Raw genomic sequence first — 15,442 nt, 5'->3', positions numbered from 1 at the left:
ACTCTACAGACTATGTGTGTGATTTGAGACCTGGTGTATCTGGAAAACATCAACCACAGCCTGCCTTACAAAGGCTTAACAAATCACAGAATAAAACTCTACAGACGATGCATGTGTTTTGAGACCTGGTGTATCTGGAAAACATCAACCACAGCCTGTCTTACAAAGGCGTAACAAATCACAGAATAAAACTCTACAGACGATGCATGTGATTTGAGACCTGGTGTATCTGGAAAACATCAACCACAGCCTGCCTTACAAAGGCGTAACAAATCACAGAATAAAACTCTACAGACGATGCATGTGTTTTGAGACCTGGTGTATCTGGAAAACATCAACCACAGCCTGCCTTACAAAGGCTTAACAAATCACAGAATAAAACTCTACAGACGATGCATGTGTTTTGAGACCTGGTGTATCTGGAAAACATCAACCACAGCCTGTCTTACAAAGGCGTAACAAATCACAGAATAAAACTCTACAGACGATGCATGTGTTTTGAAACCTGGTGTATCTGGAAAACATAAACCACAGCCTGTCTTACAAAGGCTTAACAAATCACAGAATAAAACTCTACAGACGATGCATGTGATTTGAGACCTGGTGTATCTGGAAAACATCAACCACAGCCTGCCTTACAAAGGCGTAACAAATCACAGAATAAAACTCTACAGACGATGCATGTTTTGAGACCTGGTGTATCTGGAAAACATCAACCACAGCCTGCCTTACAAAGGCTTAACAAATCACAGAATAAAACTCTACAGACGATGCATGTGTTTTGAGACCTGGTGTATCTGGAAAACATCAACCACAGCCTGCCTTACAAAGGCTTAACAAATCATAAAACTTTACAGACTACGCATGTGATTTGAGACCTGGTGTATCTGGAAGAACTCGAGGAAGTCAGCGAGGGAGTTGATCACCATGCTGCGGAGCTGGATGGACATGAGTGCGGCGACGGACGAGAAGAATTCCTCGACGACCTCGGTGGAGTCGGTGTCGTTGGGTGGGACCAGGTACTGCCACATGTCCTTCTTCTCCTGGAACACCTGTGCACACTTCGGAATCCACCTGCAATGTAAAGTCATTACAGAAAATTTATAAAATTTACCTTTGGTCAATATTTCTTCATCTCACTAGTAAGAATTTTATATTTTAAAAAAATTACTTAAAAAGACAAAAAAGCCCTCAAAACACATAAAAACCCCAGAAAAGACACTCCCCCCAAACACCCCAGCTAATTTAATTTTTAAATTTGTGCAGGAAGAAATGTTGCTACTGACTAAGGGAAATGAAAGAAGACAAAAGACATATACTATAGCATTGTAAAACAATATATTTTGTTTTTCATGAGTTTTATGATTACTTAAAAATCACAAATACTACTCCATATTTCAGACTGTATCCATGATCAATAACATCAATTTTAACATAAGAAACTCAATGAAATTCATGTCTAATAAATATAAAATAATAGTTTTTGTGTTTTTTAACGTTTTATGATTTATACTACATAATATATGGTCAATAACTGTAGAAAGAATCCATGTAATTAATTTATAGCTTAATATGTTGGATGGCATTAATTTATTACAACAAAGATGTGAGCCATCATCAATGAAAGTGTTAAAAGATTGTGCGAGGATATTACGTTTTGCGGAGGACTTCGTGTGCGGCCCAGCACTGTTTCTTGATGAGAGACTCGAACTCGGTGGGTAGCAGTGGCAGATCGGCCACCATCAGCTCCTTGAGGTTCACAAACCGCTGATGGCAGAATCTGAAATTCAGTGAAACCAGGAGACATGTTTTAAACACAACTTAAGAGAAGACTAGATTCTTAGAACTGAAGTTAAAACATGATCAGGGCCCGTGCTTATAAAACTTAAAGTCTAGACTTTAATAAAGTCCAGACTTTAACGTAATGCTATTTGAATGGCGTTGCCATGATGTTAAAGTCTAGACTTTAATAAAGTCCAGACTTTAATGTAATGCTATTTGAATGGCGTTACCATGATGTTAAAGTCTAGACTTTAATAAAGTGCAGACTTTAACGTAATGCTATTTGAATGGCATTGCCATGATGTTAAAGTCTAGACTTTAAGGTTTATAAGCACAGGGCCTGATGCTTCAAACACAACTGATCTTTCAAACAGAAGTTTAAATAAGGTTGGATTTTTAGAAACAAAATGAAATGTTTCAAACACAAGTTGAGACGAGATCAGATCCATTTAACTCAAGTTAAATATTCAGATTATTTTTCAAACATAAATTAACACAATTGATTTCTTAAACGTAAGTTAAAAGAAGGTTGGATTTTTAAAAATAAGATGTGATGTTTAAACACAAGATGAAAAAAACATTAGACATTTTTAGCCATATATTCAGACTAGATTACTCCTGATAGTCAAATGTTTGTATCAAATAAAAAAAACCCAGTAAATTATTAAATCAAACTTTGCCATTGTACTTTTTTTGTAAGCATGGGTCAGGTTTAAAGTGAACAACTTGCTTACTCGTCAAACCAAATGTCTTGAAGTTCCTGCATGATCCTGTTTGTGATGAACAGATGAATGTCATTGTAAGACTTGCACTGTTGGTACGTTAGGTGCCAGGGAACTGGGGCACGAACGATTCTGAAATACAATCAATGATAAACATAAACAGATGGATGTCATTGTAAGACTTGCACTGTCGGTATGTTAGGTGCCAGGGAACAGGGGCTTGAACGATTCTGAAATACAATCAATGATAAACATAAACAGATGGATGTCATTGTAAGACTTGCACTGTCGGTATGTTAGGTGCCAGGGAACCGGGGCACGAACGATTCTGAAATACAATCAATGATAAACATAAACAGATGGATGTCATTGTAAGACTTGCACTGTCGGTATGTTAGGTGCCAGGGAACTGGGGCACGAACGATTCTGAAATACAATCAATGATAAACATAAACAGATGGATGTCATTGTAAGACTTGCACTGTCGGTATGTTAGGTGCCAGGGAACCGGGGCACGAACGATTCTGAAATACAATCAATGATAAACATAAACAGATGGATGTCATTGTAAGACTTGCACTGTCGGTATGTTAGGTGCCAGGGAACCGGGGCACGAACGATTCTGAAATACAACAAAGAATATATAGTGGTGTTTCACAATCTTATGGTTAAAATTATGGATAGTAATATCTCATTAGTTTACATTCTGATGGTGACATTATAACCAGATTGACAGTTTGTGATTCCCTTCCTTAAGAAAAGAATAACTACAACACTCCAGTATATATCCAAGGAGTATTTATAACATTCCACGGTATCTGTAATAAATACAATGGGGTATATGTATAATTGTAATTTGTTCAGTCACTGAATAACAAATCCAAACAATATTAAACAAGAACTAGTAAGGCACTGTCCACTGTTTATTACCATTGATAACAAACAAGTAAAGTACTAAAACTCACCTCTGTGGGAAAGGCTTGGGAGTCCATTTAATATGAAGGCGATTTTTCTCTTGTGGATCTTTCAAGATGTAGTCAACTGCGAGAAAGAGAAAGAGAAACTAATGGTCAGTTGCACACTAATTTTACACTCATTTGCGTACCACGTACCATGTTTTCCAGACCTCACCATTTAAGGGGAGCTATCACTCTCACTCCCTTATCACTCCCCTAAGACTGGTTCAAGGAGAGTACGTTTTAGCTCCCCTTAACATGTGACCTTATATGGTATCAATATTGTAATATCTTAAATGGCTCCCCACAATCTAAGTTAGGGGAGTAATTAATCATGTCTTGAGTCTAGACTCTTAAAAAGTTTTATAAGCACCAGGTCTGTTTTCTGAAAGCTATATTTACAATCTAGTAGAAAATCTTAAGTCCATTCTAGTCCAAAGGATGAACTTAACTTCATGTTAATAAATCTTAGGAACAGAGATATAATAGAATTAAAACTTAAATATTTTATTGGAGAAATCAACTGTATTCAGGAATAATATATCAAGTATATGCAGGGGTGGAAAATTATTTTATAAATGTACTTGCCCAAGGGCAAGTAAAAACTAGAAATTTACTTGCCCTGAATTGTATAATACTTGCCCAGATTTTTGTGTGATGAATGTTCAATTTTTAAGTGAATAAAAATGTATAAAAAAACATTTCTGATTTGCGTGATTCTTTATTTGCTTACTTTAAGCAACTGGTTTTGTTGAACTTGCTGGTCCACCTTCAGCCGTATCAGATTTTAAAGACAAGATATGGCGTGTACCCTGGGCACTTTGAATCCACTCCTTTACAGCAGCTCTAGGGCAGAAATCGTGTGTCTTGGGTCCATGTGTCATTATTGTGCGAGTGTTTTCAAGTGTCTCTTGGTTTAGAACAGTCCTGTGAGTCGTCTTGCCATCAGCGTGGCAATGTTCCAATGCCACAGTTCCAGCATGAAATGACACTGGCTCGCCATTGTTAACATATCTCAAGAACACAGTCTCTTTCTCCAATATAGCACGATCTGTGCTCCTGTCACTCAATATAGTAACAAAACTGGACCCTTTGAGCCATGGAATAAATTCTTTCCGTTATGAATTTGCAATTGCTTTTATGAAATCACTTGCTGCTTTCCGATTACGGTATTTAGTACCGATATCAATATCAACACTGTAGAGAAGATCAAGATCTGCTTCAAAATCTAATAATGGTTTTCCTCTATATGCAGTATGAAATGCAGTTATAGAAACTCGATCAAGTTTTTTAAGAGTTTGGTCGTCCAATGTTTTGAACGCTTTTAAAATAGCACTTGTATGTTGATCATCGCTAGTGGAATGAGATCCGCTTTTTGTTTTATTTGCTGTTCTACTGTATGAATCACATTCTAAATGCGTACTAGAAACACTATGGCTCTTTAGGTAATTAATTCTAAAATTTGATAAAACCATCAACAAAAGTATGTTTGCGATTTTTTGCATTAACGCTCGGGAATTTACAGCAAACAAAACATGTCATGACGTCAGCCTCGTGATCGTAAACGACCCACGGAAACTGTTCGTTCCAACTCGGTACGAACTTACATTCCCGCTTATCATTATCATATTTTTTATTCTTCGCTAATATTGTCTCATTTACCAAGGTCCCTTTTCTTTTTTCGGTCGATTTGCCACCGCTGGCAAAAATACTTGTTATGGGATTCTGCGCCATGATAAAAATAAATTTTCACAAGGGAGACTATACTCTTAACACTACTGATAGGCGGTTGCACATAACTTATTAAAACAATATTATCGATCATTCGTTATTTTGCTGAGTAAGTTATTCACTTTACTAATTAAAAGTATTTATTTAAAGACTGAGCCACAGAACTTTTACTAGCGTATGGTAAGTATTTAAAATAAAAAAAAATTCTTACTTGCCCACGGACAAGTTGGGTTACCAATATTTGTTGCCCGACAGTGACATATTACTATACACGGGAGTCGGGCAATGGTATTTTTCCACCCCTGATATGGCTTATCAAGTATAAAAATGTAGCAAATTATTACAGACATCAAGTTCAGTCCTCCAAATATGAAACTTCACTTGACTGGCCAGTAAAATGAAATGGGTTACCTGTATAATTTTTGGCATAACCTATAAATGGTTTTAAGAAAATATTTAATTCTCAGAACTTTGTAATTAACTGCTGTAGACTTAGAGTTTTGTAAAAATCCAGCATGAATCTCTAGTCTGTTCTTGACTTCACTAGAAACTACACTCAATCATAATACACCAAGTATACGACTATAATGTAACCTCTACTGACCTATAGTTTTCCGAAGACTGTACTCATAATCCAAGTTGATTTCCTCGAGCAGTTCCTGGGTGGTGGACTCCAGTTCGGGGTTGGTTAACAGACTGTCGGGAACGTGGCTCTGTATGTTCTTCAGCTGCATCTGTGGCTGAGGGGCCAGCATACTTGGCACAATACCCTTCCTGATGTAGTAGTAGTACCGCTATTTTTAAAAACAAACACCACACACATTAAATACTAGGCATAGTTTTAGTTAATCAAGAATAGAAGGCAGAATATCTTTCCTGATGTACAGTATTAGTAGAACCAAACATCACATAACATAAACACTAGGTATATTTTTATTTATTCAACAACTAAAGGCACAATGTCTTTCCTGCTGTAGTAGTTGTACCACTGAAAAACAAACACTGTACAACATAAACACTTAGGGTGCTAATTGTTGTAACTGTGAAAAACATAGTTAACACATACCGGTAGTGTACTTATTGTTGTAACTGTGAAATACATCATTAACCGTAACAGTATCTAATGTAAGTTAACTCTATGGTAACTGTAAAACATATTATTCCATGTAAGTTAACACTTAGTGTGTTAACTCTACTGTAACTGTAAAACACATTATCTAATGTAAGTTACCTCTATGGTAACTGTAAAACATATTATTCCATGTAAGTTAACACTTAGTGTGTTAACTCTGGTGTAACTGTGAAACACATTATCTAATGTTAGTTAACACTTAGTGTACTCCATGAGTTGTAACAGTCCAACACGTTATTAACAGTGGCTGGTGTATCACCTCCAAGTCTTTCTCCGACGGTTCTCCTGTCTCAGACTTCACTTCTTCCTCTATAGCCAACATGATGTCCATCTGCTCTGTCGGGGTCAGAGGTCGGCTCGGAGGTAGCTCCTCCACTTCCGGGATCCACTGTCCAGCAAACTGATCACCTATGTCGCTGTAAATACAATTAAAGTTAGTTTGTTTTGTTTAACGACACCACTAGAGCACATTGACTTATTATAATCATCGGCTATTGTATGTCAAACATTTGGTAATTCTGACATATAGAGTCTTAGTGAGGAAACCTACTACATTTTCCCATTAGTAGCAATTTTATATGCACCATCCCACAGACAGGACATCACATACCATGGCCTTTGATATAACAGTCTTGGTGCATTGGCTGCAACAAGAAATAGCTCAATGAGCCCACTGACAAGATTCGATCCTAGATCGACCATGCATTAGACAAGCACTTTAGCACTGGGTTGTGCCCCCCCCCCCCCCCCCCGTAAATAGAATTAATACGACTTCACAATAGTTTACAGTCACAATTAAAAATACTGCCAGCAATGTGCAGACAAACAACTGTCCCTACAGACAGATGTGGGCTGAGTAATAAAATAACTTCAGTCTCAACAGTACAAGAGGGTAAATTTTAGGCAATGAAATGACTTCAATCTTAATAGTGAAAGTGAGCACATTTCAGAGTAATCAGGTGACTTCAGTCTCAATAGCAGAAGTGTGCAAATTTCAGTGTAATAAAAAGACTTCAGTCTTAGTAATGAAGACTGGGCAAATTTCAGAGTAATGAAGTGATCTATTTTTGTGTCAATAGTGAAAGTGGGCAGATTTACACTTTTGTAACTACTGAGAAAAGTAAATAAAAATCAGAGTAATAAAATTACTTCTGTTTCTATAGAAAGAGGTGGGCAGAATTCAAATTAATGAAATGGCTTCTGTCTATAGAAAAAGATGGGAAGAATTCATGACTTCTGTCTTTACAGAGAGGTTGGCAGAATTCAAGGTCATGAACTGGCTTCTGTCTATAGAAAAAGGTGGGAAGAATTCATGACTTCTGTCTCTACAGAAAGAGAGGTGGGCAGAATTCAAGGTAATGAACTGGCTTATGTTTCAATAGAAAGCGGTGGGCAGAATTAAAGGTAATGAACTGGCTTATGTCTCAATAGAAAGCGGTGGGCAGAATTCAAGGTAATGAACTGGCTTATGTTTCAATAGAAAGCGATGGGCAGAATTCAAGGTAATGAACTGGCTTATGTTTCAATAGAAAGCGGTGGGCAGAATTCAAGGTAATGAACTGGCTTATGTTTCAATAGAAAGCGGTGGGCAGAATTAAAGGTAATGAACTGGCTTATGTCTCAATAGAAAAAGGTGGACAAAATTCAAGATAATGAAATGGCTTCTGTCTATAGAAAAAGGTGGGAAGAATTCATGATTTCTGTCTGTACAGAAAGAGAGGTGGGCAGAATTCAAGGTAATGAACTGGCTTATGTTTCAATAAAAGCGGTGGGCTGAATTCAAGGTAATGAACTGGCTTATGTTTCAATAGAAAGCGGTGGGCAGAATTAAAGGTAATGAACTGGCTTATGTTTCAATAGAAAGCGATGGGCAGAATTCAAGGTACTGAACTGGCTTATGTTTCAACAGAAGTGGTGGGCTGAATTCAAGGTAATGAACTGGCTTATGTTTCAACAGAAAGCGGTGGGCAGAATTCAAGGTAATGAACTGGCTTATGTTTCAATAGAAAGCGGTGGGCTCAATTCAAGGTAATGAACTGGCTATGTTTCAATAGAAAGTGGTGGGCAGAATTCAAGGTACTGAAATGGCTTATGTTTCAACAGAAAGCGGTGGACAGAATTCAAGGTACTGAAATGGCTTATGTCGCTGCAGAAAGGTGTGCAGCATTCAAGATAACAAAATTACCTGTGTTTTTACAGAGAAAAATGGCCTGACTTCAAGGTAATGAAATTACTTGTGTTTCTATTATTAAGTATAAAATGGAGAAATACCATAGGCAAATATCAGGGTAAGGAAGTGACACTTGTTTTATAAACACAAGTTAGCATGAAAATGTACACAAGCATAACATAGATTGCAGTATAAATTATTAGGTAATTTTGGCTAAGAGTATAGCCAGAGTACTCTGTCATTCGAGAGCTCTTGAACGGCAGAGTACTTCGGCTACTTATAACAGTAATAACAGTTTTATTTAACAAACTAAGCCTTGGATCTCACCCATTTGTTTGATTTGGATACACAGTTTTACTTCGACCAAAGGCTTTTCGAGGACTCTTTAGTCTTGACTCTGCTGCAAAATCAAATCCAATCACTTGAGTAATATTAAAGAAAATATTTGATCTATCCAGCTAACACAAATTTACAAAAATTGATAATGCAGTATATAAACTTAAATGAAATAAAATAAAATGATGAAGAAATGAGAAAAAACATAAATACAGGTAATTAACATAAACTTTAATTAAAATAAAATAATGAATAAAATGAATGAATGAATGAATGAATGAATGAATGAATGAATGAATGAATGAATGAAATATAAAAAGAAAAAAAAGAAAAAGAGTAAACATAATGATGAAATGAATGAAAGAATAAATAAATGCATGTATTCAATATAAACTAAAAATACAAATGAATGTATGAATAAATGAATGTATGAATAAATGAATGAATGAATGAATAACTCAATAAATACAATGAATGAATACATGTAAAACCTTCCATAATGACATAAATACAGTGAATGCTTTTTTCTAGGTCTTTTTGCTAATCATTGTTTTATTAAAGTACAAAATATTATATTACAAATAAAGTTTCATTTCATTTTAACAGGCTTAAGGATTATACTTTGCATACATTATTTAAATTAAAATATATAATACATTATTTGCAGAGCTTTGTATTTTTTTTTCATTTCAAAATTAAGTGTACAACAAATTAGTAAAAAAAAAAAAAGATGACATAACCCTCTGTCTAAAGTAACACTGACTAAATTTGATAAAATTAAAAAATTAAAACATTTTTTTTTAAAAAGCTTGAGGCAAATGCTGCCAATTTGGCAATAAAAAATAAATAGCAATTTAGCTTTCTGCCTGCTGAAAATGAAAAAAACTGTTACAATCACAGAATATTTTTGACACATTTAAAATCAAATTGAGGTAAAGTGCAAACAACACTGAACAATACATACAGTGGACAAATTCAAGTTGAATTAGTTTATAATAAATCATTGTATAGAAATTTGTGTAACTAAATAATATTATACTTTCTGTAGTGAAATTCTTTACCATTAAACATGCAGTCCTATAAGTAAGTGATATCAATATATATAGATATAAAAATCTACTGTAAATTGATTTCAACAAAATATTTTTAAAATGTACACCTCAGCAATGCAAACAACAAAGCAGAAATTGACACAAGGACATTTTCAGGCCCATAGACGAAATGTAATGCCCATCCCTTCTCCCCTGCTTTGGGGTAATTGAGTAATTTTTCTTATGGAGATGCACATTAAAAATAATATTCACCTATTTGACATTTTTCTTTCGAAACAGTAAAATATGCAGATATTTAAGCCCCGTTAACAATTAAGAAATAACTAAATAAAAATAGAGACTAAAAATAATTTTTTGGATAACAATTTATCATTAAACACGACAAATCAGATAATCAAAGTAACATATTTTCCAGTGTTAGTTTATTTGGAAGAAAATAGTCACTTGTACCTATTCCTAAATGCAAATACACCACATCTATTTGTTAGTAGAGAAGCAAATATTATTTACCATGTTGAATTGGAGGCAGTGGCTTCCCTGAAATTGCAGATTGTCATATTATGCAAATGCCACACGGTTAGGGTTGGAAAGCCTCATTGCAGATGTTAGGAAAACAAAGTGAGCTTTGTGTGCTCCTTTGATTTCATGTGTTAATCATATAGTGATACAAATACAGACAGAATTATATATAAGTGTTTGTTTCCTTTTAAACATTTTCTCATTTTGTAATCAAGATCTGTATTTCTTATATAGAAACTTTCAAGAATTATTTTTAAACACTATTATTATGATGACAAAACAAACTAATATGTAGACACCAAATCACATAATTTCATGGAATAAATCATAAACTATCACATTTATTGAACTTTGGAGGTGTACTCCATTTTTTTCTATGTATTAATACAGATAAACAAAATCACTGCAAAATAATGCACCGGAAATCTTTAAAAACCGATGGTTTACTGTCACCCAATCCATCATTGCTGCTAGGTCACTCAGTACACATTTGGCTGGGGTGGGAGTGGAAATAATAGAATGAATACTAATGGATGAACAACAAATAAATTGGGGTAAACTTAGTGAAACAGTTATGAATGAATAAAGGAAGGAAGGAAATGTTTTATTTAACGACACACTCAACACATTTTATTTACGGTTATATGGCATCAGACATATGGTTAAGGACAACACAAATAGAGAGAGAGGAAACCCGCTGTCGCCACTTCATGGGCTACTCTTATCGATTAGCAGCAAGGGATCTTTTATATGCACCATCATGAATGAATGAATGTATGTTAATGAGACTCCATCACAAAAAGAGATTGGCTATTGGGTGTCAAACAAAGGTAAGTACATTATTATTATTATTATTAGCTGGGTTACTGCAAACAATATATTTTTTTTTTAAAGATGGTAATTAAATGTGCTTGAATACAGTTGTAAGAAAACATTCAACATGCTGGATAATATATTGAATATAGACTAGCACATATTAATTCATAAAAAGACATAAATACAATATAATCATGGCACATTAATGGCACTATTAGAGTTCAAAAATATGTTTCAAATTAATAAATTTTAGTGTGTGTGTGTGGCCCTAATTACACCCATTTTCACATAGTTCAGATAAATCTTATCTCAACAAACAATGACCCTCAAATTACATGGTCCTCATCAAACATGTTATCAAACATAACCTTAAAGGCATTAATTCCAAAGTCATAGAATATTACTTACAAATGCCAAGATTATATTGCAGCAACACTAATGACATGGGGGAATAAAAGCCATGTTAAGTCTGTTAATTGATGTCACAATTAGAAGCTTCACCTTTTGTTTTTGGTCTTGAAAGTTTTGACATCTCTCTGAGTTTGAGCCTGCTGGCTGATGGCGTGTAGTTATTAGCGATGGATTCGCTCGGCGTCCGGTGGTACTTCTCTTCTTTGAACGGTGATGCCAAAGTCCATGACGTCCCTTTCATCAGCGGAGGATGTTCACTGTTTCTCAGAACAATCTGAAACACAAATAATCTATTACCTGACAGGTAAAATCTTACTTTTCTTCACATACATTAGAATTATGGTACATTTTAACATTAACTGTTCGCTATGTACAAAACTTAGCCTTTAGTTTTTCTTATATAAGACCACAGTCAATGTTTCTTTCCAATTGTTCACATAATAACTGGTTTAATTTAAATATGGTACATTTCATGACTTCTTGTCACCTAACTTGTGATCAGGATTTCTAAACTATTTCTAGTTGAGAAACAGTAATGAGATGTCTATCTAAAATAAAGTCAAAAGTGGAGAGAAAAAACAACCCTGACAAAAAACCTCAACATTTTGTCAATAAATTATAAATTCAGCATTTTGGCACTGATGCTTATTGGGTTTAAAAAAAAATCATAATGCTAATCCTGTATCATTAAAACTGAGTCTAGACTCAAGACTCTATTAGAGTAAGAGACTTTAACGTCATGACAACACCATACCAAATGTAGGTGTGTGACATCATTTGAGATCGAGTCTGGACTCTTCAATGTTTTTATAAGCCAGGGCCAGTACTAGTATGTGAATTATTACTATGTGTATGTACTTGTAAGTATTTTCAAGATGTGTTCACTACATGTAACAGTTTAAATACACATGGCAATAAACTATGAGTAGAAGTTTGTTTTATTTAACGACACCACTGGAGCACATTGATTAATTAATCATCGGCTATTAGATGTCAAACATGTGGTAATTCTGACATGTAGTCATCAGACAAAACCCGCTACATTTTTCCTAATGAAGCAAGGGATCTTTTGTAGGAAAGCACATAACACAGCCTTGTCCAGTTGTGGTGCACTGGTTGGAACGAGAAAAAACACAATCAGTTGAATGGATCCACCGAGGTGGTTCGATCCTATGATGCAAGCACCTCAAGGGAGCACTCAACCGACTGAACTAAATCCTGCCTCTAAACTACGAGTAATACCTAATTAAAAATACCCAACTAATATATGTACCTGATACAAATCTGAAGATTCTGTGACAGAAGACGGCAAGGGCGGCAATCCCGGGAGACCCCTCGTCTTGCTGCAACTGAACATCGGAGTCTCACAAAACTGCAAGGAAAACAATTTATCATATTAAATAGCAGACCAGTCGATCAAAACAAGAAGCTAGGCCTTGAATTTGGCAAATACGAGGCCAAAGCCTTAGACCGATGGAGATTTGGAGTCAGGTGGGGTGTGGGGATGAGTTTTACAGCCTGAAGGCAACAAGACAAACTTCGAATAGTGTTTAATGTAACACAACAGCATCCATTCATAAATAAATGTACGGTTAAATAAATGTAGTCACAACCCTGTATCCAAAATGATTTTCATATTTGGTGCAATAAATTGTGCCTGGTAACTCCGTTATTTATAAACTACCCATGACGTTACTTTGGCAGTCCATAAATGCCACACTGTTGTCCAAGGATTATTTTAGCACTTTCTTGTCTTATTAACATTTTTACTATGAAAATTAACTATCACAAAGGACACATGGATATCATCACTGGTTTCTTTAAGTGCCACAGTTTGTCATTACTGCAGATGCATACTCATTGTTATGCACATCTAAGATTCCTAAATGAAATTTTCTCATGGCTAGATTGTGCATACACATGGATCTATGTTCACTTTTGTTTTTAGTAGCAATGTGATTATTGTGAACTGAACATACTGTCACGTAAGGCATCACAACTTTTATTGTTTGCTTTTTTTGTATTTTTTCTCTTTTTAATTTAAAAAAACAACAACCAAAAAACCCAACACTTATTAGTTTTTAGTAAAAATGTCCATATTTATAAATTTTTATACAGAGGGTTGAAATTAAAAATATTAAATGTTTTTGTTTGTTTGTTTCTATGGTCTATTACATTTAATTTAATATATTTTTTAGTAGTATATTATTTATCAGCCTGTATTATTATTCCTACTGTTTACAGTGTAACTAATAATAGAAAACACACATTTACTGACATTCAAGGTGCCCTTTCATAACAAAACATTCAATTAAATGAAGTGAAATAACACAAATAAAACAATAAATATGCAAAATGTGACATCACAAAAGCATGTCTATAATTAAGGGTAACTGACAATGCTAAAGGCAAAAAACTGACGTGGTACATCACTGGATAAGATCAAATATATTTCACGATCCATGGTTAAACTTAAAGTTAAAGCCAACCTTGGTGTGCAGCTGCAAAATTAATTACTGACAAAAAGTTTTACATATAGTCAAAACCAACCTTGGCTCTTTCAAGTGCCATTTTGACGTTTAATGTCACTTTCAGTTCAAGCCTCCAATAATTGTGTTACGAGAAAGACTATACGTTATAATAGAAATCTTTCATCTCGTACGAAATTACTTGAAAGGCATCCTCCATTTTGTAATCAACATCCGGGCATTAGTTGCTAAGGAAATTCGTATCAATTTCCGGTAGCAGACGGCAAATAGTAGAATGTGTAGGCTTGCATTCTAATCCCCTCCTAAAACAAAACACTTTTGTCTGGTTGTTGTTATTATTATTATTACAAATATTAGGGACAAATATGTGTATTTACGTTCCTTTATGCCATAATATCTCATGTGGTATATGTAACTGATAAATGCATAAATTATACAACAATATTTCTATACGGGTCAAAAGGAAGGGACGTAATTCTTCTATGATTGTTGTCGAGTGCGAAGTGTAAATTTTACAATGGATGTAACATTTTACAAAATGAATTAAACCATGACCGATGTTCTTCATTTATATTATTTTGAATATGTATTTAATATGATTTGTATTTGAAGACTGTGGGTCAACACATCACCACACAGTAGCTTTTACTTTGCGCATCAAGGGAGATAATTCCCTAAATCGTATTGAACAATAGAAATTCAATTGAGCAAACAAATGGTTGTATCCTTGGGGACGTGTAATCTCAATGGTAGACAGGTTTACAGCTTAACAGCAGCACTGTGCTCGTTCTATATGGAGTGATTATTGTGAAATACAGGATGTGTGACAGGAATACATGGTAGGTGTTGGTGTTTGTCAGGATTCGTGTGAATTCAAACCTCAGTCATTACGGTACTCAACCTCTCTACTCTCTAACACATCATAACTTTAAAGTTTTAACAGCTATATAGATGTATCAAATGAAAACAAACACAAGCTGAGGAATTAACGTGTTAGTTTGGTCACTGGCTAAATCCTGTCACTGGTCTAGTGGTACAGTTATTTACGGCTAAGAGCAATACTGGTACTTGAACTAACATTAGCAAGTTCAATATATGTACAATTTGTTACATGTATGTAGATTGTTTTTAAAATTCAATATTGTTTGTGTTTTTGCTTATTGTAAAGGATGTACAGCCATAGACCGATTTCTGAATTTGATCAATACTTGTTTAAACAGCATTCTGGTTTTTTTACCAACAAGTACTGTTAATCTTAATAAAAATCTGAGTAGGACTTTCCTTTGGCACTGTCACATATAAAGAACATTATAAGTATTTATCATA

The 15,442-nt window shown here is 34.7% G+C and overlaps 2 protein-coding genes across 3 annotated transcripts in view; one reads left to right on the top strand and one right to left on the bottom strand.

Moving 5' to 3' along the window:
• Positions 1–14,322, bottom strand: part of LOC121378576 (dynein heavy chain 3, axonemal-like) — a 128,908-nt gene extending 114,586 nt beyond the window's left edge. For both annotated transcript variants that reach the window (XM_041506821.1, XM_041506822.1), the window contains exons 1-11: positions 14,178–14,322; positions 12,901–12,999; positions 11,718–11,901; positions 10,392–10,418; positions 8,821–8,893; positions 6,583–6,739; positions 5,796–5,985; positions 3,470–3,545; positions 2,517–2,636; positions 1,655–1,780; positions 879–1,074 (exon numbers count right to left, since the gene is read on the bottom strand). In XM_041506821.1, the coding sequence (XP_041362755.1) occupies positions 879–1,074; positions 1,655–1,780; positions 2,517–2,636; positions 3,470–3,545; positions 5,796–5,985; positions 6,583–6,739; positions 8,821–8,893; positions 10,392–10,418; positions 11,718–11,901; positions 12,901–12,999; positions 14,178–14,198 (1,269 nt within the window). In that variant the 5' untranslated portion in view covers positions 14,199–14,322. The remainder of the gene's footprint in view (positions 1–878; positions 1,075–1,654; positions 1,781–2,516; positions 2,637–3,469; positions 3,546–5,795; positions 5,986–6,582; positions 6,740–8,820; positions 8,894–10,391; positions 10,419–11,717; positions 11,902–12,900; positions 13,000–14,177) is intronic.
• Positions 14,323–14,821: 499 nt separating this feature from the next.
• Positions 14,822–15,442, top strand: part of LOC121378577 (CMT1A duplicated region transcript 1 protein-like) — a 28,311-nt gene continuing 27,690 nt past the window's right edge. The window contains exon 1 of the mRNA XM_041506825.1: positions 14,822–14,955. The gene's annotated coding sequence lies outside the window, so the exon portion shown is untranslated. The remainder of the gene's footprint in view (positions 14,956–15,442) is intronic.

Source organism: Gigantopelta aegis, chromosome 8 (genome assembly GCF_016097555.1).
Source record: "Gigantopelta aegis isolate Gae_Host chromosome 8, Gae_host_genome, whole genome shotgun sequence".
NCBI classification, from domain to species: Eukaryota; Metazoa; Mollusca; class Gastropoda; order Neomphalida; family Peltospiridae; genus Gigantopelta; species Gigantopelta aegis.
This window is presented reverse-complemented; position numbering and strand designations above follow the sequence as displayed.